The 23,010-nt window shown below is 33.0% G+C and overlaps 3 protein-coding genes and 1 long non-coding RNA gene across 6 annotated transcripts; 2 read left to right on the forward strand and 2 right to left on the reverse strand.

Moving 5' to 3' along the window:
* Window positions 1-298: 298 nt before the first annotated feature.
* Window positions 299-3,104, forward strand: Prim1 (DNA primase subunit 1). The gene is made up of 7 exons (XM_053770067.1): window positions 299-546; window positions 635-891; window positions 985-1,154; window positions 1,507-1,705; window positions 2,060-2,270; window positions 2,574-2,913; window positions 2,989-3,104. The coding sequence occupies exons 1-7, from the start codon at window positions 544-546 to the stop codon at window positions 3,006-3,008; spliced, it is 1,200 nt and encodes a 399-aa protein (XP_053626042.1). The 5' UTR covers window positions 299-543; the 3' UTR covers window positions 3,009-3,104.
* Pef (Peflin) lies at window positions 3,100-15,700 on the reverse strand. 3 transcript variants are annotated; one of them, XM_053770065.1, is made up of 5 exons: window positions 15,586-15,700; window positions 15,451-15,479; window positions 6,159-6,393; window positions 5,848-5,991; window positions 3,100-4,950 (listed from the first exon to the last, which is right to left on the reverse strand). In XM_053770065.1, the coding sequence occupies exons 2-5, from the start codon at window positions 15,460-15,462 to the stop codon at window positions 4,727-4,729; spliced, it is 615 nt and encodes a 204-aa protein (XP_053626040.1). In that variant the 5' UTR covers window positions 15,463-15,479; window positions 15,586-15,700; the 3' UTR covers window positions 3,100-4,726. The 3 variants fall into 3 exon arrangements, with proteins under 3 accessions (XP_053626040.1, XP_053626039.1, XP_053626041.1); XM_053770064.2 differs by lacking the exons at window positions 15,451-15,479; window positions 15,586-15,700 and adding an exon at window positions 13,312-13,816; XM_053770066.2 differs by lacking the exons at window positions 15,451-15,479; window positions 15,586-15,700 and adding an exon at window positions 8,071-10,871.
* Window positions 15,701-16,401: 701 nt separating this feature from the next.
* Window positions 16,402-21,734, forward strand: LOC128683951 (uncharacterized protein). The gene is made up of 5 exons (XM_053770069.2): window positions 16,402-16,651; window positions 16,727-16,932; window positions 17,111-17,292; window positions 19,868-20,061; window positions 20,373-21,734. The coding sequence occupies exons 1-5, from the start codon at window positions 16,566-16,568 to the stop codon at window positions 20,428-20,430; spliced, it is 726 nt and encodes a 241-aa protein (XP_053626044.1). The 5' UTR covers window positions 16,402-16,565; the 3' UTR covers window positions 20,431-21,734.
* LOC128683952 (uncharacterized) lies at window positions 18,351-19,410 on the reverse strand. Its single transcript, XR_008406339.1, has 2 exons — window positions 19,278-19,410; window positions 18,351-18,906 (listed from the first exon to the last, which is right to left on the reverse strand). It is a non-coding gene; the product is annotated as an uncharacterized LOC128683952 (long non-coding RNA).
* Window positions 21,735-23,010: the final 1,276 nt, after the last annotated feature.

Below are 23,010 nucleotides of genomic sequence, written 5' to 3' on the forward strand. Positions count from 1 at the left end.
AAGACTGCGGCGTTGCATGATCCACTAGCTTATCGATGACGACGGCGCGGCGAGCCAACAAGCTTGCTCGTCTTTTACTATTACCTACCCATGGAATTTGTAGGTAGTCCAAGTACATATTAAATCCATGTACCTTTGTAATATTACCATTTTGTTCATAACCTGTGATGTATGTTAGTATGTTATGAATTTCTATTTCTACCTGCTTCACGAGCGTGGCCTCAACTCCATAATAAGTCCGTCAGCCTAGAAAAAAAAACAATAACGTCACCGTCAATGTCACATGAACACAGTGTTCGCGCTCGATTCGCTCGCGCCATTCAAACTGTTTTTTTTGGTAAACCTAACTAGCCTAGGTACTTTCTAACTACAAAGTACATTTTTATATTGTTTCTAACTTACCTATAATTTCTATTCCTCCTAGCTATCTGTAGTTAGCTCTTCAAAAAAAAAAACCAGATTTTTTTCATTAGTTCGACAATAGGAAAATAAAACAGGAAAGAAAACAGACAAAACGAATCACATATAGGTATTTTGGACAAAATGGTATGTACGTTTAAGAAACGTAGGAAAAGTGACGTGATCCATTTAACATTGTTTTTCTTAGATATTTATAAATTTACCACATTTTCAGATGGGTCAATACGATGAAAATTTACTCCCCGATATGCTACCCATTTACTATACGAGACATTTTCCTCAAAACGTTTTCTGCAGATGGCTAGCGTGTGGTAGCAGCCCTCAACCACTTTCTAATAGAGAGTTATCTTTCACATTAGCAGATGATGTATATCTTAGATATTTGTCTATAAGTAATCAGAAAGAATTCCTTACATTGTTACAAAAGAAATGTCCTTATAAATTAGATGTTGGTGCAGTTTATAATACTAAGTAAGTGCATATAATAATTTTGTTATATTGAAGATTGTAAATTTTTCGATAATGTTTGTACTTTGTCTTATTGCTTGTTAATTTTCATTCCAGACCCTCTATTGGTAGACATGATGCAGTAGTATTGGCTAGAGAATTAGTATTTGATATAGATTTAACTGATTATGATGAAGTTAGAACATGCTGTCAACAAGCAAAGGTTTGTGAAAAATGTTGGAAGTTTATGATCATTGCCTGCAAAGTTATTGATAATGCATTAAAAGGTTAGTTAAATCTTAAGTTATTCTCAGTGATTCACTTTTAGGTTTTACTAGCTAGCACCCTGGCTTCGCTCGTGTAGAAACAATATATTATACACCGAAATCTTCCTCCGAAATCACATTATATATTGATAAAAACCCATGCTGCAGTTTTTGAGTTTATCATGAACAGACAGATAGACACAGCATGGAATTTTGTTTTATAATATGTAAGGATAAGGATTTTGAAGCAGTGTCCTGCTTTTTAATTAATAAGATTGTGTTAAATTATTTATTACTTTACCTAGAAATTCTGTATGATGATGATGTGATGTATATGAATAGTTGGTTAAATGTAAAACTCTTGGTATTTCAGAAGATTTTGGTTTTCAAAATATCCTATGGGTATTTTCTGGACGTCGAGGTATCCATTGCTGGGTTTCTGACTATGAAGCTAGAACATTAGATAGCCCTGGAAGAGGTGCAATAGCAGATTATCTTTGTCTCATAACAGGAGGAGAAAACCAAAGTAAAAAGGTTCATTTGGGAAGTGATAATTTACATTCTAGTATCAGGTATAGCCTACTTATTGTCTATCTCTTCAATATTAATAATGAAATGTCATAATATAAATAAAAGTAAAAAATAATAACAGTAAATAAAGTCATATGGGAATCATTTTACAAAATGAGTCTTCTTGGCCTTCTATAAAGTATGTATCTAAATTTTGTCCTATCTATTAATTTACCAGTTGCCTCAAAAGGGACAAGGGGCAGTAGTGACAAACCATCTTAAATTAAATCTTAGAACTGGTTTGGCACCAATATTGGTTTTTGTAAATATCAACTTTTCATAATACCAGATAGATTTACTACATGATAAACAAGTTAGGGGTAGATTTTTATGTCATTGAATTTATTATGTTTCAGACGAGCCCTTAATATCATAGATAAGCATTTTGTACAAATTGTACAAGAACAGGATTTTTTTGCTACAACAGAAGGTCTGAAGGCATTTCTGAAATTAATACCAGATGAAACACTGAAGGTGCAAGTGGCTAAAAGACTGGAAAAAATTCCTGAATCATCTTTAGAAAGATGGAATGATTTCATCAGTACTTATGAAAGTTACTGCAGAGAAGTATGTTCATTATTTCTCTCGATACATTTTACTCCTAGTATTACTTTATTTACATATACTTGTTGGTATGAAAGATATGTATATTTCCCTTCTTCTCTCTAACACTTTCAGAATTAAGTTAGTGAGATCTAAATTATATAGTTTGAAAATTTTATGTCCACAATGTCTAAACTATATATTTTTTTAGTTATAAATAAAACGGAGTACTTATTTCTAATTTGCGTAATTTGTGTATTTTATTTATTAAACATTCTACTTGCTCTGTTGAATATAAAAAGATGTTATTTGTACATACATTTTCAGAATGCAAGCAGCACACGAAAGCTAAGATATTTGATAGAAGAATTGAAAATTCAATATTGTTATCCTAGACTTGATGTGAATGTAACTAAAGGATTTAATCATTTATTGAAATCACCATTTAGTATCCATCCGAAAACTGGAAAAGTATGTGTTGTATTCAAACCAAATGAAGCAAAACATATGAAATTGGACGAAATTCCTACAATATACACATTGCTTGATGATAATTCTTCAGAAAGTGAGCTTCACCGTAAGAACATGATCAAGGCTGTCAAGAATTTTCAAGAGGTTGTATTTTCTTTGGAAAAAGCTGAAGCATTACGGAGAAGAAATGATGCTAGTAAGTTGTATTATTGTATTTCTGATTCTATTTTTTGTACCAAAATGTATAAAATAACATTTCACTTTTTTTCAGATGTGTCTTTGGAGTTTTAAATGCAAGCAGTTGATGTGTGATCATAATATATACTATGAACACCTATATCTCTGGAGTCAATAAAAATACTAATGAAATTAAACAAAGAAATAAAAGCATAGTGTATTACAAAAATAAATGTTATTAAAATGTAACATTAATAAGCTTATTCTTAATTAGAAGATTCAATTCCACATTAATTTACTTAACCCTTAATCTAAAGACAGGTTCATGGTCTGAATAATGAATAGGTATATTATTAGATTATGCAGATTTAAAATTTCAATATTCGACTTATTCGTTCTAGCTTAAATATCAATTTCGCTTTATTACTTATCGAGATTTGGCTTTATTACTTATTTTGGTGTTTTTGAGTCTTTGATCACTGGTGACAGTCATCTGTCTGGCAAATAATTAAAACTAAGGTGGGCGGTTCTTTGCACTATCAACTGCAAAAGCTATAAGCTACGGTAATTAGTAGTCCAACTATAATTAAAATAACGCAGATCTTACATATTCGCCCAGGTAGGTATATAAAACATTCGAAAAAAGGGATCCCATAAAATATCAATTGCATTCTTCGATCAAATACTGAACAAGACGATATTCCAAACAAAATATTATCCTCGCTCTGAAGTGAGTTTGAGCAGACTTGGGCGTAAGGAATTAGATTTTTAATCACAATAAAATCAATTAAGAATACACTTTCAATAGATATTAAAAGTAAGAAATGGAATGTGGAATTCATATCTTAATAGTTCCATATAGTTGATCGAAGATTAATTTTTTTTCTTCTTTTTTCTATTATTGGAATGGTGGTTGACGTATATATCTAAATATAGTAGTAATATGATAAGCAATAAGTAGGGCAAGCTCGAAAAATTCTTGGTTCATGTTATGGTAACAGTATTTTTTTTCTTATGAATAAGAACATTGTAACTTAGGATTTTCAGATTGAGCATATTTCTCTATTATACAGGGTGGCCAACTTGGAGGTATACAACTTTTTTTGCCGCCATTTTGTTTTGGCGGTTAATATGACAGTTGTTGCATGAAAATTACTTTGTGTAGATACGGCAAATTTACTATGGAGCGTTTTATGACGGAACAACGTGTTTTGATTAGGAAACATGTTGCTTCAACAAGACGGGGCCACATGTCATACGGAACGAGCCACATTAGAAACATTAAAAATAATGTGTCCCAGTCGATACATTTCGAGAAACGGTGACATTGATTGGCCTCCAAGATCGCCTGATTTAACAGCTCCTGACTTTTCTGTGGGGCTATCTAAAGGGACGTGTTACAGGCCAATGAACCTTCAGCAATTAAAACAACATATTCGAGACACAGTCATTGAGATAACGCAGGAAATGTATGAAAATGTGATGAAAAACGCGATGAAAAGGTTTCGCATCTGCGATGCTGCTAGAGGTGGACATTTGTCTGACATCGTTTTCCATGTTTAACTGCCGGCCCTAAATACTATATTTAACAAGGAATACTTGATATATGTATATATTCTCTACTATAGCTATTTAGAGAGGGATATTTGATATATTTATTTCCCCACGGAATTCTATCACTTGAAAATGAATTTTATTCACAGTTTATTACAGTAAACTTTGCGCTTTTTTCCGTCAGATTATATTGTTGCAACAAAACAACATACAGTTATCTACCATAACGATATCAAGATTTATATGCTAGGCCTACTGCTTTTTGTGAAAGCATTTCACTATATAGAACAGCTAAGGGCAATATTGAGAAAGTCTTCAAAACCAATAGTAACAGTACCATTCTGTTGAGTATCACGCATTCGGAATGCTTCAGTGAAGCGTTGAATTTGTACACATAACACTATAAACTGATCTACTGATATTTTACCATCGTTTGGATTGCTTCTTTTAGATAAAAAATTAATGAAGTCCGGTGAGAAACGAAATCCCATCTGTGACAATGCTGAAATGAAAGATAAAGATTCATAATTAAATAATAATAAAAAATGAGTACATGGAAATTAAATTGTTAGGACTGTAAATTATTATTTAAATTTACATCTATCAATGTGGTCTTAACTAATGGATGAATTTCACTAGCGTTTTGAACGCCGCCGTGGGCTATCATAGTGTTTATTAAATTGTATCATACACAAATCAATTTAATTATCCTATTTTATAAATAAGTAAAGTACGGGTACTATGTTAATTTTATAAATGTTTAATAACAAAAAAAGATTCTTTATTTAAAAAAATGTGCGACACTAATGAAACGCTACACGCCACGTTTAAACAGTCGTGAAATTCACCCTAATATGCTTCGCCGCCGCCGCCGCCGCACGCAGAGTCGACACGCTAAGTAGAAGAAGATCAATCTGAATGTTAAATCGAAAAGAGAAATCAGTTTTTGATTATATTGAATGATTGGTTGAATTGGCTAATCTCAAACCTACAACTGGTTCGGTTTAAAAATTATTTTACTTAATTCCAGCCATATTAGATAATGAGGCTATCCAGTCCAGTCTCCTAATTCCGAAGGGAGCAAGCCGAAAACGAAATGATGTGTACAGCTAGTAAGTCGTATATCGTTATTAAACATGTCCCTGTTAGTAGTTATCAATTTCTCTATTAGAGAAGATTAAAAAATCCTCTTACCAAAAAATGCATTTTATTCGAAAGTCAGTTTTCCATTATACTTACCACGTAATCATATTTTACTAAACCGCAAACGGGAGCCACCAAAAGCAAACTGTGACCACATTAAAAATGAACAAAAGATGGTTGAATGTGCTCTGTAGATATCTTTACACTTAAAAAAAAAACTTTGTTCAATGAAGCGGGTGGGAATGATTTTCCTTACCTTTTGAAAGCTCTTGTTCATCTATATGCCCTGATTGGTCAACGTCATAAGTTTTGAAAACGGCAAGCCATTGGTTTATATAAGTGTACAATTTGTCAAATTCTTCAAGGTTGATGGATCCTGAACGATCTTTGTCGAACATTCCTGAAATGTGATTTGCAGTTAGGCTGAAGGTTCGAATAGTTCTTTTACCCCACCTCAATGCATGGCTTCCCGTTTTAGGGTTCCGTACAAAAAATAAAATACTTGACCCATTTTTTTTACGGAACCCTAAAAATGGTGATTTTTTAAATAATGTTAAGAAATCTTACCAATCATTAAATTACAAGCAGTGTCTGAAAATGTTTGTCCCTGAGCGTTTACTAGAGCCATTTTTAATTCGTTGGAAGTTATGAAACCTGACTGATCTTTATCCACGGCTCGGAACCACTGTTGAACTTGAGGAGAGACTTGTCCTCCGGCTCCTATGTTTGGATAAGGTCCATGTCCCATTTCCAACTGTCCTCCGGGTGGAGGAGCCCCATACCCTGGCTGTCCATAACCGAGCTGCAAAGACAAATTATTATTAGCGTGTATTGCGTATATTGTTAATTGGGTTTGTTCATATTGGCATTTCTTCTCAGCAGTGGTCGTTCCGAAATGCCAGTAGTTTGTGAGAAATAATTATAAATATAAAAATTGACGAGAAAAAGTGCCTGTGAAGGTCTAATTTCTGAATAAATGATTTGAATTGAAAATGATAAAATATTCTACTTCAAATATATAGGTTAAAGGGATTTCTGAACTAAAAACTGCCGATGATGCGAACGGAGTTCTCCATTTCTTAAGAGTGCTCGATCCTTAAGATGTTCTTCACTAAACTACCCACAGAAAAGAACTTAAAACTACCACATCAGCTTATATTAAAACTAGTAGCCCGGGGCCAAAAACTAAACTAGGGGCCCCGACTAAATTAGATCCTCCGTAAGTCAAAATATAAGTACTGGTAGACATTTTTCAATTTATTCCTATCATCAATAAATATAATAAAATTGAAGAAAGGCCAAATTTGTACATTGGATATATTTTTTTAATTCTTCATGGAATATACTTGGTTACTGATATAGATGACGAAAATATAGTTTTGAAAATTTTTATCTATCTGAACGCGCATCACTCGAAATCTACTGGACCGATTTGCTTGAAATTTGGTAAGTATGTAGGTACCTTATATACCGGGTTAACATCTTAGATACATTTCATCCCGGTAAATGGTCAGGTTTCCGTAGGATAATTGAAAAACTAATTATGAATAAAAAAAGGTTATTTCTTCACATTCATACGGCTGGGCCGATTTATATGAAATTTGGTATTGAAGTAGCTGATACTTACTTTGGATTAACACATTACTTTTTATCCTAGAAATTTTCAAAGTCTGATAGTCGATGGCGTTACTGTGCATAGAAATGTAAGGATTTTTTATAATTACGCAGGTAGCAACAAAATATTGCACCCGCCCGAAGCCGGGGCGAGCCGCTAGCCTGTCCCTGGGGCATTATCCCGTCTAGCCCTTAGCTATGCCACTGATATCAGTTCTCTTTTTCGATTTGTAATTTTGCAAAAATACTTTTGTTATAATCGTAAAACAAGGTTTTGACCGATTTATTAGTACAAAAAAAAATGTTGACTTTAATAACTTTATTCTATAAAGTACATACATATAAATTACCACATCATAAATACCACACATTGTATAAACAATATAAAACAGTGGATTAGTATGTTTAGCTAACCTATTACATACTCAAAGATTTATACAATAATACCTACAAGACACGTTTAGGTAATGGGAAATCCGTCATGCTGAGAACGGCAACTTCCTAAAACGTCTATTTCAAAATAGACAATTTCCGAAAATATAATCACAGGACATTTTATTATATCCGGCAGCGAAGAAAATTTTTCTCGCTCAATTTCACAAAATATTTCGCTACGGATTTTCTAATTACATAAACTGTAAGTACCTACCCAATTTATATTTCATATCAACAATCAATTTGTGTTCAAACTGTATACGTCATGCGACACGCCTGTAAAAATTAATGTGCGGTACAAAATATTATATTCTACTTATACATAATGCAGCCCAAATGATGCTATTTTTTGTAAATATCAGAATGATATCATTACGTCTCTCTGGTTTTCTGCGAGTCACATACTCATATTAAAAATAGCACCCCTCACCATTCACAGTCAATGAACGTCTATAAAATTGGTCTCAATGGCTCTCAAGAAATCAATATGTCAATATGTTTTTGTTTTGGAGCCTGGCAAAACATTATGTATGTCTCATTCATCCATGCTGCCTACATTTGAGTAATGCCTGCAAAAATAAACCCATTTTGTACAATTATTTTTTTCGCTTAGTTATTGATCATTTATATTACAGGGTAAGGTTCCAAAATGTTGGTATGGTGCTACAGATTGCTTGAAATTATTATAAGGGTGATAAGTAGGCATCTACAAAATTATTGATTCTGCGAAATCGTGGCTCAATGGTTAGTTTTTGCTTACATAGTAGGTATTGGAAAACCATCGAGACTTGTGTACGTTACTCCAGCTAGAAAGTATCTCCTACACAAGTATGAGTAGAACGTATAATTAGTGCCTAATTTGCTATGTATATGCCCGGCATAAAAAAATTGTGCCTGTTGTAGTTTTTTTGAAGTACTCAAATCATTTGCCAACTCAACTTTGCCCATATTAATTATAATTCGACATTCAATTGATATATAAATAGCATTATAGGATTGGAAATTGCTAGAGAAATAAGAATCTGTAAATCACTTCTTACATAATTACCCTCATACATTGCAAGTTAAATAAAAGCGAGGAAAAATTAACGGTTGGGGTATTATGTGTTTACAGATAGAACTCAGTCAGTCAGTCAAAACCTTATTCAAAACTATGTAGCGTTTATTTGCATTATGTGAAAGCAGCACCAAATTTTGAGATGGACCAGACTGTGTTGATTAATGGGATTTTATTTTTACTGTTATTGGAACAACTGTTTGAATAAAAATATTAATTAATCACAGACTTAATATAAAAATTAACCATTATTGCATAGCGCTTAACCTATTTTACAATAACTCTTAACTGAATACGTTAATTTATCAAGTCTATTAATTAATTGTTATAAGTTTAATTACCTATTTTGCTCACAATTCACAAAGACAGACATGTATCCAAATTTGTTGAGGGTATATAGGAGAGTATCAAAGCACACATAAATATATGCAGTATATCACACAATTTTAATTAAACATAAGATTCTAGATAAATAACAGAAAAAAGAACTCCATCCTGAAATAACATTATTCTTATGATTTAAATAAAATAAATAGTAGTTACACACTTATGTTTTAATTTATTTTGCCTTTTTCGATATTAAGAAAATATTAATTAAAAATCTCATAGTTATAGGCACTTAAACTTGGTATACACAATGTTCACAGGGACTCAAAGATAGTATGTGGTAGAATTTGTACATAAATATAGAATTGGTAAGGTAATTACATAGCTGCACGTCAAAATTAACTTAATGACTTAATTTAATATTTATAAAATCACTTAACATAATAAAATTAACAATGTACATATTCTTAAATGACATTCAGTCTTTTACATCAAACCAATACTGGCAAGTTTGTAATGTTTTGTACTAAGCAAACAAATGTCTACTTATGCTTTTTTCACTAAATACATATAGTAATATCATTATTAAAATCCAAATAATGTATAGGTATAATATTTTCTAGGGAATAGAATTTCCTGTTTTCGAACTAGTCACATTAGATATTTATTTTCTAATGTCAAAAACAAAAGGTTTTATGGAGCATTTATGACATTAATATCATATGAAAACACAAATATGGAGTCAAAAAGCATTCTTAATATTAGCTGATGCCCGCGACGTCATTCGCGTGGCCGCACAATATATTGAGGGTTTTTCCTTCGGGCGCTAAGTTATTATGACAAATAGAAAACTTTATGTTGAACAGTTTAGTTAAATCTTATGAATTTCATATAGGATGTGCCAAAACTTTGATGTTTTAAATATTTATAGACACAATATTATGGAAATAAATTTAACTGTACAGACAAAGCGAAACAATACCTATATAGAAGATGCTCATCAGACTGAAAAATGTTTGTTAAGGCGTAATTTCCTATATAGTTTAGCTGGACCATTGACTCTTCTTCAGGTGTTCCAGATCTTCGATTTTTAAACCTCAACAGAAAATGTTCATCAGGCTAAACAAATGTTGTTAAGTCGTCATTTCTATATTTCTTATAATATAGCTGGACCATGCTGGCTCTACATCAGGTGTTTCAGATCTTCAACTTGTATACATCTACAGAAAATGCTCATCAGGCTAAACAACTTTTGTTAAGCGCCATTTCTATATTTCTATAGTTTAGATGGTCTATCACAGTTCTGTATCAGGTGGTCCAGCTTTCAAAAACATTTATATATGCTTAATAGCTATATAACAAGAAAAAGTGTCATTTGAATCCATCCAATAGTTAGTGTGTACAAACAGACATAAGGACATACAGATTTTTTTTTATCCAATTCTTACTCTATTACTATGACTCTATCACCTAATTTTGTTTTTATAAAAATATATTCAATGTACAGATTTTTCTATTGTTTTATTATATGTACCTACATTGATAACAGACAAATAGAAAATCACATAATTAATAGAATTGATGAATTTAAGGTGACATGCAAATATCATGTTAAGAGTATTTGGATAACTTTATGCATTTTATTTTGAACATAGTCAAATATCCAATTATAAAAAGCACCAAATGAAATTTTGAAAACAACTTATTTCTAAAATAAGTTCAGATGAAAGAGAACTTTGGTGCTTTATACATTAACATTAATCCATTCAAATAGCTATATGTAAATAGTGAAAATGCAACATAAAAAATTACACTAAAATTCAACAGAAACATATTCTAAACTTAAACACTACCACCATGACTAGAAAAACTATAAGTTGCTGGAGTTACAGATGTATTAACACACACTTGAATAGATGGTTTAAAAGATGAAGGTAGAAGTTTATGTGCTTCTGGCACTGGAGAGTAACTCCGGCAAACAGTTTCAAAATTCACTTGATCACTTCTGTCTGTAGGCACACCATCAAAACTTGTTTGTTTAGCAGAGTCACCAGTCCCACTATCTTTGCATGATGAATGCTCTGATATATTGTCTGGAAACATCTGAGGTGAATCACTATCACTGCGCACTACTGGTGTCATTTTTATACTTTCGGTGGGAAAAGTAGGCATCGCACGAGCCATGCGTCGACGGGTGTGGTATATTATTACAACCCATATAATAGATGTCCCTACTGCACAACAGACCACTGTGATAATGATAATACCAGTCATATCTTCTTCATTCACCATAATAGCAACTGGAGGAAGAACCCTTAACTCTGTTGTATCTTTTTTTGTACCCAACTCATTAGTTATTTCACATTCGTATCGCCCAGCATCACTTGACTCTGCCCCTATAATTACTAAAAGTTGATCATCACCAGTAAAATAATGGCGATCTGACTTGGTTATTGGGGTCCCATCTTTGAGCCATTTTAAAATAGGTTTAGGAGAACCATCAACCATGCATTGCAAGACAACAGACTGACCACTGGTAACTTCTTTATTCTCCATGACTCTTACAAAGGATGGTTCCTGTAATACTGATAATGTAGCATTTGCAATGATAGTACCTGCGGGGTTCTTAGCTGCACAGCTATAAATTCCCATATCTGAAGTTTTAGCATTAACAATGAAAAATAGATGATCAGTAGGCATAACATTCATACGTCGTTCTCTAGCCGCTGGGAAGTCATTGCCACCATCTTTCTTCCATGAAATTTCTGGTGGAGGATCACCTGTTGCAGCACAATTTAGAGTAACAGTATCTCCAGTTTTTGCTGTTACATTTGCCGGTGTTTGTAAAAACCGTGGAAATGTTACAATATTTACTTTAGCCTTTGAAGAATATGTCGTTCCAAAATTATTGGTGACTATGCATTGATATTTTCCCGAATCACCATGAGTTACATTAGGTATTACTAAAGTGGATGTTGCACGTCTCTGTCCATTACTAGCTATAGTAATATTTTCATATACTGTAGGGTTACTAAGATTACCATTATTTTTCTTCCACAAAAACGTCATATTGGTGAATGGGTTAGATGTTGCAGAACACACAAGATTGGCAGAGCGACCTTTAATGGCAAGGTGGGTTTTAGGATGTTCTACAACTTTTGGTTTAGGTGAATCTCCACAATTGTCTTCCTTCAATTTAGAAATATACACTCCCCTCTCTTCTTCAGGGTAGGCACATGTGGCAGTAATATATTTATGTTCAATTTTTTCTTTTATCCATTTAACAAGCCAGAGGATATTACAATCACATAACAAAGATGAAGAGTTCAAATGAAACTTTCTCAATTTGGTCATACTCTGAAATGCATGTTGCTGTATTGAAGTTATATTATTACCTCTTAGATCTAACTCAACAATGTTAGACAATCCTTCAAATGCTCGGGAATTAATGGATTTAATGTGGTTATTGGCCAAACTGAATATTACCAAATTTTGTAATTTGGAGAAAGGCCCAGCCATGTCTTCAACAGTCCAGGATATTTTATTGTTATTTAAAAGCAATGTTTGTAATTGCATCATGTGACTAAAAGCTTCTTGTAAAATAGAAGAAATGTTATTGTAGCTCAGATTTAAAGTTTGCAAATTGATCAAATGTTGAAAAGTGCGACCATCAATCTCTATTAAATAATTATGGGAAAAATCCAATGATTTCAAATTGGTGCAAAGTTCCCAACTGCTTGTATCAATCGTTGAAATTATGTTGTTTGATAATGACAAAGTCACTAAGGACTCCAAGCCATACATCCATCCTTTGGATATACTTTTAATTTTATTATGGTCCAATTGTAACAAATTTACAGACTTGAATCCAAAAAAGGCACCATCCATTATATTGTCAATATTATTAAACTTTAACTTTAAAGTGGTCAAGCTAGATAGACCTTGAAATAGGAGGCCATTGATGACATGTAGCTTATTGTGATTTAGTTCTAGAGTTCGCAAATTAGACTGATACATGAATAAATGGTTAGGTAATGATCTTATTTCATTTCGGTTAAGTTTCAAAGTCACAAGCTCAGTCAAATTATTCAAAGCTCCATCTTCAATAACCTTGATTTGGTTATTGTTTAGATTTAGAGTTTTCAGAGTAGAGTTGGCCGGGAAGTGGCCACTGTCTATAGATTCAATATTATTTCTGTTCAAGCTAATCTCTTCTATTTTCTCTTGTAAGAAGTCCGGTATGCGATGCAACATATTTTTATCCAGTTTTAACAACTTCATACTCACTAATTTATCGAAATTCTGTGTTACATTTTCGTTCAACCTGTTGTAGCTGAGATCTAATTGTTCCACCCACTTAGGGATTTTTGGCACAGAAATGAAATTCTTTTTCGAACAATCTACGTATTGCTCCAGGCAATCACATTTTTGAGGGCACTCATAGCTGTCCGCTGCTGCAGAACATCGGAATAATGTAAAAATTGTCATAAACATCAACAAATGCGAGTCTCCCATTATCATACGATCGAGTCGATGCCAGATTCATTGAAGAAAACAAAACTGCGTCTTTATTCTTACATAATTCCAAACAGATGTAGAACCCACTGAAAGTTATTACAAATTCTCACAGCACTTAGGTTCACTTCACATATATTTCGCATATTAACTGCATAAATGAAGGTAATACCGATAAACGAATCGACATATTTATTGTCATAAGCCAAGGCGCCATTTTCTTTTTAGATGCTGGCTGGCTGGGTGACTGATTTCCTTCCTTGCTTGAGTCACAGTGTTGCCAGCCGGTTACATTCCATGTTACCTACTATAAAGTAATAACCTAGTATAAAAAGCAACTTAAAACGCGCGCTGCTCTTTCTAAATCTATGATTTCAAAGATTTTAACGTGGCCCTTCTAAATCTATGATTGAAATATCCGACTTGGACACGAACTAAGTACGGTTTAGCACTTATCTATTTCTCGTTTCTTGGTTTTTTTTCAAACAAGAATTACCCGAATTATCAAATGAGTTAGCATAACATTATAATCGATAAGTATAAAAGAGAACAACGGAATGACGGTCACAGAAGTTGAAGCGTTTCCGTGGACGTTAGTTGATAGCAGAAATATTTGATAGAGACAATAACTTAACACTAGGTATAAGTTATGGCTAATATAACTACATGGCTATAATAACTTAATTAACCATAAAAGATACAAAAGGACAAAGGATCATTCTGGCAATACCTACGCTGAACGTGATTCAACTCCGACAAAAACCAGTGTAGCCAACTCAAGAAACAGAGCTAAGTGGTGCCAAATCCTATTCTTTTGTTCTGTTGTTCCACAGATAATAATTCAATGTAATGTTCTTAAATGTGTGTTGTTCTATGAAATCTTTAAAATTGTCTAAGAAATAAATTCTTAAAATAAGCGCGTTATTTTTAATGGCAGTATTGTTTTATTTTATACAATAGGTTAGTTGTCATGCCACTAAATGAAAGTTTAAATTAAATTAATTTATTATTTGATGACAGTTTAAAGGCAGCATAAAAAAAGCAGCAATGACATCACAACTTATAAAAATGTTTGCAAAGTAGCATATGTTTGGTCAACAGGTACATTAAAATATGATGTTTATAGTGATAAGTTACAACCTTTTAGTTTTTTAAGATGGTTGAGTTCGTTTTTATAATTTCATATTTTTTGAAAATTGACTTTAAAGTGTTGTCTGCATTGTTACAGCCATTATTATGATAATGATCTAAATATATATATATTTTACCTAGATTAAACATATTGTTTACAATTATCTTTTTATGTCAAAGCCTACTCTATTGTAGTGAATACAGCTTTATGAATATCATTAAAATAAGTCTTTGGTTAATAAATTCAAGTACCTAATTTAAAGACATTATCACATGATTGATTAAAATACTTAGTAATAGTGAATGAAAGTGAAATAACAATTGCCTTCTGAAATATTTAAATGTTGACTTGAGTAGACCACAAGGACAAGGTAAAATCATATCCAGGATTGGAAAAATGGGAACTAACATATTGTTGGTGTTTTTTCAATTACATTTTAGTTAATGACTTTTTATTACAATGATTAGAAATAATATGTCAGAGAACAAAACCAGAATGGAAATATTCAATCCAAAAATAAGGATGTTTGCCACTGAGATACCACTAAAATATAGGTACTTGTAACAAGTTCAATGTTGAAACATTGAACTTGTTACTGTTACTCATTCAGAATAGTTAACTGAGGGTTTAATTACATTACCAAAAACCAACCACTAGGAACTTTAATAAAATTTATCAGGCCCGAAATGAACAACAATACCCACAAACAAATTTCTACAAGATAAGACACACTTAAATAAGTTTAATATTGTTTTTTATAATAATACTTAGGTACTCACATTATGTGCCATTGTTAGGTAAATTAGTCCTGAAAAAAAGTACCCATTTAATGAGAGATATATATATAGACGTTATTAATTACAATAGTTTAGTAAAAATGTGTAAATAAATTTATAATATATGCACCTACTTACCTGGCTGTGGTGAGATAAGCAGGTTACTTACTCAATTTTTTATTTCAATTTTCAATTAATTGTTTTAATTTAACTTTAAGACTTTGACAGTTAATTTATTTTGGCGTTGCTCACTTCATAAATCATTTTGACTTTGACGGTTGGGTATCTCATTTTGACATTTTATAGTGTGCGCTCGCACACATTGGGTTTCCGAATAGGGAAACTTATAATACAAAAAATAACACAGAAGAAAAGAAAAAAAAATACAAAAAATAGGGCATATTACGCAAAGCTCAGCGCTAATGGCGCTTCTGATACAACTAAGGTACACAAACATTGCCAATGGAGGTAAAAAGCGCCAATTTTCTTTACGACCTACGATACGACAAAGGAAAAAGGAAGGATTTAGTAGATTATCCTGTATTACCGCACATTTATCCCGCCAGAGTACAGCACTGTATGTTAGGTACACAAAAGCTTTGCCGCCTTTTGCTAAGTCGATTAAAATTTAAACAAAATTCACAAATCCAGCTACAAAGGAGATAAAATGGCAACAATGCTGGTCGGTTTGAATCCGAATACATAAAACTGAAACCGTCTGCGCTAGTAGCAATGGCTAGTAGGTATCCTAATCTGACATCATTCGGAAATCCAACGTAGTACAGTCAATAGCAAATCAAGTTACACTGCATGAACGTCTATTGCGCAGTAATAGCGGCGAGTTTGCAATTGTACCTACCTCTGAGGCCGTGCATGGCACCTCAGTCTGTAGTATTTTTCTATTGCTGGCAGGCAACATTCAATATCAGACATACACTCACACGTCATTACCTACCCGGTTCTGTCACCTCGTGTCACCCACTTAGCTAGCTAGCTAGTCTGTCAGGTCAGGGACTGCCTAGCTTTGTTTGTAATTTGTATTGCATCAAATTATGTGAAAAGATAGAACTTAACCTTAATATTTTTGTAATCATAACTATTGGATAATTTGTACTATTATGGAGACATACGAGAGTGTTCTTCTTGTTAAGAATGAAGTGTTTGTATTTAAAATACCTCCCAAAACATCGAATAGAGGATACAGGTACCTACTAAGTGATTTATTTTATTGTGATCACATCATTGTCATTGGCGATATTAAAAAGTAGGCGTATTTTAGGGCAGCAGACTGGAACTTACAAGAGCCTCAATGGACGGGTCGCATGAGACTTGTTGCCAAAGGAGAGGAGTTAATAATGAAACTGGAGGACAAGACTTCTGGGGAGCTTTTTGCCAAATGCCCCATTGATAAATACCCTGGAGTAGCACTCGAGTCGGTGACAGATAGTTCACGTTATTTTGTGGTCAGGATTCAAGATGATAATGGTAAGTGATATCTACAGTATTTGTTATTTCTGTATTCTGTTCTTAAGCAATTATAACAATCTAACTTCTTTTGTGGATGTGTTAGGGAATACCTACTCAATTGTCTAAAATAATATTTTTTCATTTCATCCAATGTGCTTTTATAATACTGTCTTAGTAATTTTGGTTCTTACTTCAGGGAGGAGTGCTTATATTGGCTTAGGATTTGGGGACCGATCCGATTCTTTTGATCTCAATGTGGCTTTGCAAGATCATTTCAAGTGGCTGAGAAAAGAACAGGAAAATGAACACACTCCACAACAACAGTTAGATCTTGGATTTAAGGAGGGGGAAACCATAAAAATCAACATGAAAATAACAGTGAGTAAAAGATTTTTAATATGACACTTGATCTGAAACAATCAAATTATATGTTTGAATGTATTAGTGAAAGTATGTATAATAAAGTCGAACAAAAACTGGCTTGAAAAATTGTATGAAAATCCTTTGTTCCTCTTGGGAATTATTTACAACCCATTTGAAATAAATGTGAACATTGCTGCATACAAATATCATTAAGGTCCATACACAATTCCATCATGTTACATACAAAAAAAGATAGTAAGATTCACAACTCTGGTGTATGCAACCCACAAATTAATGTGGGTTGGGTTACTTCATTCACCCTCGTTAGAATTGGTGTTGGCACAGAGGCCTGAATATAGGCTGAGAATGGACTGTATTTATAAGGCGCTGAATTTGTAGATTAGAATTGATTATTTGGTCAAAGGTACATAGAAGATGTAAGTAAGTATAAGTTGCCTGTGTTGCCAGGTTTTGGCTGCAACAATCTGTGACTTTCATTTCTTGATGAGCTTATAGACTTGTGTCAAATGATAATCTTGCCAAATTTTTGTGTTAACAATTATTTGTAGGTTCTTACTTGCTTCTTGAATAAGGAATTACTGATATCAAATGAGCCCATGACTAGCGGCCCTTCATGACTTCGCTCAGGCAAAACCATAAAATTTTTTACACTTAAACCTTCCTCAGGAATAACACTATCTATTTAAAAAACCTGCATCAAAATACATTGCATACATAGGGACAGAAATACGGGTCATTTTCATCTGCAGTGTAAAATGATCAAGTCTTATAAATCTTTTTGTTTCGACTCTAATTAATTAGTTTATATTGTTACATATTTACTCATTTAGATTTCAGAGCTTAAATAGACGAGGGTTGTCGTAAACCCCCCTTGATAAAAATAAGCACCCACATGCTTGACAACTTGCTCACGTTTTTGACTTTTAAGGAAAATAGACGCCCATGTACATGACAGGTCACCACATTTTTAACTATCATTTCATTTTTGGCTTTCAATTTCTATGAAATATGTTACATTTGCAACTTCTGGAATACTATATAAAACAAAACAATAAAATTACGAAGCATGTATTTATTATTTAGAATAATCATTAAACAAAACCTTGTTTGTTTCTACTTTAAGTGGTATGTTACCTAGGACAAGAATTAGTTGTTGGCATTCTTATTTATTACCTAACATAACTCATTTATTCTATATTCTTACACACCTACTAACACTTTTTTATATTTACATGAAATATACTAATTAATGGAACATAACAAACACTATTGATCTTCTTAATCATAATAACAAAACAACTCAAGCAATCAAACATAATATGAGATCTAAAAAATCAACTGAATATGTGTTTTTATATTTCTTGTACATAATTTAATATATTTTTTTGCAAATTTGAAATTAAAGTTAAATACAATTTCACCTCTTTGTGTGGGTGTTGATTCTAGCAGCAAGCTTAAATTATCATTTCCTGCAACAATTCAATGTCCTTAGCCTCCTGCCATGCAAATACTATAATAGCTAAAGTCTTAGTCTTATTGTCTTCTTTTTTTTCCTCGTCTTTCTTTTTGTTTTTTTTTTCTGTTCTTCAGCCTTTTTTTTCTAGCCATCTAAAAAACAAAAAATAAAGGGACTATCAAATTCTTAAGCAAGTGAAAAGTAATTATAAAAATAATGCAAATTCGACCTAGTTTAGGACTAAAAGAATAAATTGCTAGATGGCAATGGCAGTACTAGCGCGTTACGTTACCAATCATCTTAAGCAAAATTAATAAAAAAAGACGTCTATTGATACTTGCCTGAAAAAAATAATTTCAAAAGTTCATGATGGACATGCAAATAGGTTTATGCCATTTTGACTACATTTCCCACCAAATACATGAAAAGTAAAAACATTAATTGAAAAGAAAAAGTTTCGATCACAGTTTTGACATGGCATGCTTTATACATTTTTAACATCAAAAACTTCAAAAAATCTTACCTTGTATTTTGTAGGTTTCTGCCTTCTTGTCAATCCACGATGTAAATGGCCGACTCGTTTTTTTTTCTACCAGTGTTGCTCGCGTATGTTTTTGAGTTATTGGCGACGTTTGGCGAAATTATGTGGCTCCGCGTTCTTGACAGTATTTTTTATCACAAGACAAAGTGATTTATAAAATCATAATTTAATTCTCGGATTTGCATGAATCTATATAACATGATTGATTAAATAGTAATGTACACTTGACATGTGTTTTTATTTCATTATACTTAGGGAGAAAACATCAATAGAGCACAGACATTTAAAAAACGGGGTTTGCACACACCATGTCTCATGACATTTTGTAACGAAATTTTTTATTATAATTATTTTATAACTTATTCTAACTTTCTGGGAAACTGGAATAAAATATACCCTTCTTTCATGTTATTCTAGGATATATTGTACTTGTGCACAAAATTTAATTATAATCTATAAATCTGCATAAGTTTAATAATGGAAATCCTAATACTCATATGGAGACTTTTAATATATTATAGTTGGATTTATTGTAAATTACATTCTAAATTTAAGCACTATATTTATTTCAGAAAAAAGATGGTAATGAAGGTGGTAAACCACGTCGCGGCGTAGGAGCCGGCGCTGGCGGAGGAGGCCTGCTGCCGCCGCCACCGGGAGGCTCCCGACTGCCGCCCCCGCCGTCTCCGCAGCACGCACCGTCTCCCTCCACTGCGGTTGCACCAGGAGCAGCCAGCTCGGAGTGGGGAGATTACAATTCTGCCAAGTAATTCTACCCAAATATAATTTATATTTTCCTCAAAAGTTAGCAGATAGGCTGTAGATCCAGATGGGTAGGTGTTTGAGTGTCCATCTAAGAGCACAAAATGACAGTGTCAAACTTTTATTCCAGATTTTTTAACAAATTTTATGTTACAATTAGAATATTCAACTTGATGAAGAAGATATTTTCCTAATTTCTTTAACATTTTGGTGGTATATATTTTTTCCTTTTATAATTATATCTTACTTTCTCATTGAGTATATTATCGCTAACATTTTAAAGTTATTACAATCCTTATTGCTTCTTTTTTCCAGCGCTCCAAGCCAGCCGCCTATAACCCCAGCCAGCCAGCAAAATTGGGTCCAGTTCTGAATTTTAAGATAAAACGTGATTTGGTATCTGTTAAGGTTCACACAGCATGCAGGCGACATCGCACGATATCTATTGCATTAATTTGTATACAAACCAACATTAAACGCTTCAGTGAATGGTATACTATTTGCGCTTTATTTGGATAATCTATATCCGCTTTTATTTCCATTAAACATATATTTCATGAATAAAAAAAATACAACGAAAATTTTGGAAACAATCAATACGATAAATTCCTTTCCGTCAGTTGGTTATATGCTTAAGATTTTATGTACATATAATATATTCGGGGTGCTTTAGAAGTCATTTAGAAAAATAAGACTGCAAAAAAGTATTTGTCAAGGTACGAATACGTCATCTGTCGACAAAAAAAAATATTGCGAATGTATAAGAGGAAATAACTACTAAGTTATTTATGGAAATAAATAATAGCTAATGCCTTTGCAGTAAAACACGCGATGTCGCTTGCATGCTTCATTATTTCTATATGGCAGCAGTGTGGAGTCTAGCACAATACTTACATAATGTATACTTAAAGATTTAGGTCATTTAGGAGCATATCATTGCTTGCGTATTCATAAGTTGTTCTCAAGTTCATTAGTATGTAGCATAATAATTGAGATATATTTATGGGTACCAAATCACAACTTAAATAAGAATTTATTCATGCAATAATATATATTGTGAATGTAGTTGTGGCTACCACAACATTACCACCACCATTACCATACCGAACCGTTACCTTCACCATATAACCAAAACCAAGGAGCCGTGCGGTTCCCCAGGCGCGACACCTAACCCGCTCCCGCTACAGTGGTACACTATCCCACTGTAGCGGGAGCTAGGTGATTATGCTCGACCGCCACAAAGGGAAAATCTTCCCGCCAGGCTAGGTGTTGCGCCTGGGGAACCGCACGGCTCCTTGGTTTTGGTTATATGGTGAAGGTAACGGTTCGGTATGGTAATGGTGGTGGTAATGTTGTGGTAGCCACATAGTATATAACTTGTCTGTATATGTTGTAACACTACTTGTATAATTATATTATTACTATACTTACTTATTACCATAGATAGAGGGTAGAATATTTTCGGCTCTACTATATCATATTGTTGTTAATGTATGTTGTTGAAAGCATGTCATAGACAAACAGTTTCTATGTAAATATGTTATATCTCTAAAAATGAATGTTTTAGGAGTTTAAAATATTAACTATGTACAAATAGTGACACTGTTTTGCTTATATCCGAACGATCTGTATTTTGGCATTTTTGGCAGTGTTCTAAAAATAAAGGCATGAACTTAATGTCAATTTTTTAATGAAGTAATATGATGAACCTTGTCGAAATAATTATGAAACATGCATATACCACATTCAGTATGACTAACGACATTTAATTGGTACGGATTCTAGTTTTTTTTTCGCAACTATACTCCTTTTGTTTTAGATATTTTAAGAAAGGTAAATAATTATATAGTCCAAAATTCATACTCTTATAGCACATTACAAATTATGTAATATATGATTTATTTAATGATTCCGTTTAATTCTTATAATTCATATGATGAGCCATGATGGAGAATGATCTTTTTCTGATTGGCCCGGGTCTTATATGTTTATCTATATATGTATTTGTTATAAAATATATATCGTTGAGTTAGTATCCCGTAACACAAGTTTTGAACTTACTTTCACAATCTGTGTGATTTGTCCTTATATATTTATTTATTTTTTCTTATTGTGTTTATTTCAATATGAAGACATGTCAAAATCGTTTACCTTTTTAAAGCTTGTTAGATATCTAAACAAACGGAGACGAAGAATAGATAACGGCGATGCGGCGGAATCTTTTTCTCATCATGATAAATCTTTTCATTTACCTAACACAAATCAACATTTATTTCAAAACTAGCTGGCCCGTCCTGACTTTGCTCGGGTAAAACCTGAAACCATAATAAGAAGTAGTGTAGTAAGATACACCTAAATTTTCCCCTTGAATCACACTATCTATTCGCTATCGCGTTCATACAGGCAGACAGTTGCGACACGACCTATTAAGAAGAAAGTTGATTTCGTTATTTATACTAACATCAAAATAATAATAAATGTTATTTATTGGCCCATACTAAGCACTAAGCTTATATTGTGGCTTCGATGGACACAAACATAGGCCACAACATACCTAAAACCGCAAATAAATACAAATATTTGCCCATGCTCGGAACCGAACCCAAGACCTCCGATAGCGATAGATAGAGAGCGGATGAGCGTGTACACGGAGGTCGTCATCTGTTTACGTCGACTGAGGTAAGTAACGCTTGGTCTTTCCGTAGGCGCTGATCTGTTAGTAACAGAAAATAGAAATGGGGAGTAAATTTGTAAGAAACAGTGAACGCAAACGTCGACACGAGTACAGAGTGACGCCGACATCGGTCATGTTCGATATTTGTGATAAGGGACATACACAGATGGCGAGTGAAGGTTTCCCTTCTCAATTATTGTTTGTAGTAGTCCAAATATTTCGTCGCATTGGAACTTATTATTTGATGATGATGGTTGAGAAACCACGCGTCATGTTTAT

The sequence above is a fragment of the Plodia interpunctella genome, chromosome 3, assembly GCF_027563975.2.
Source record: "Plodia interpunctella isolate USDA-ARS_2022_Savannah chromosome 3, ilPloInte3.2, whole genome shotgun sequence".
Taxonomy (NCBI): domain Eukaryota; kingdom Metazoa; phylum Arthropoda; class Insecta; order Lepidoptera; family Pyralidae; genus Plodia; species Plodia interpunctella.

Excerpts from the sequence above, each read along its gene's own strand:
- Pef (XM_053770064.2), bottom strand. The coding sequence starts at position 13,545 with ATGATAATGGGAGACTCGCATTTGTTGATGTTTATGACAATTTTTACA. Across the intron at positions 6,394-13,311 it reads CACAGAATTTCGATAAATTA|CTCGGTTATGGACAGCCAGG; the intron begins GTGAGTATGAAG and ends TTGTCTTTGCAG. Across the intron at positions 4,951-5,847 it reads TGAACAAGAGCTTTCAAAAG|CATTGTCACAGATGGGATTT; the intron begins GTAAGGAAAATC and ends CTTTCATTTCAG.
- LOC128683951 (XM_053770069.2), top strand. The coding sequence starts at position 16,566 with ATGGAGACATACGAGAGTGTTCTTCTTGTTAAGAATGAAGTGTTTGTA. Across the intron at positions 17,293-19,867 it reads AAATCAACATGAAAATAACA|AAAAAAGATGGTAATGAAGG; the intron begins GTGAGTAAAAGA and ends TATTTATTTCAG. Across the intron at positions 20,062-20,372 it reads GGAGATTACAATTCTGCCAA|CGCTCCAAGCCAGCCGCCTA; the intron begins GTAATTCTACCC and ends TCTTTTTTCCAG.
- Prim1 (XM_053770067.1), top strand. Across the intron at positions 1,155-1,506 it reads TATTGATAATGCATTAAAAG|AAGATTTTGGTTTTCAAAAT; the intron begins GTTAGTTAAATC and ends TTGGTATTTCAG. Across the intron at positions 2,914-2,988 it reads ACGGAGAAGAAATGATGCTA|ATGTGTCTTTGGAGTTTTAA; the intron begins GTAAGTTGTATT and ends ACTTTTTTTCAG.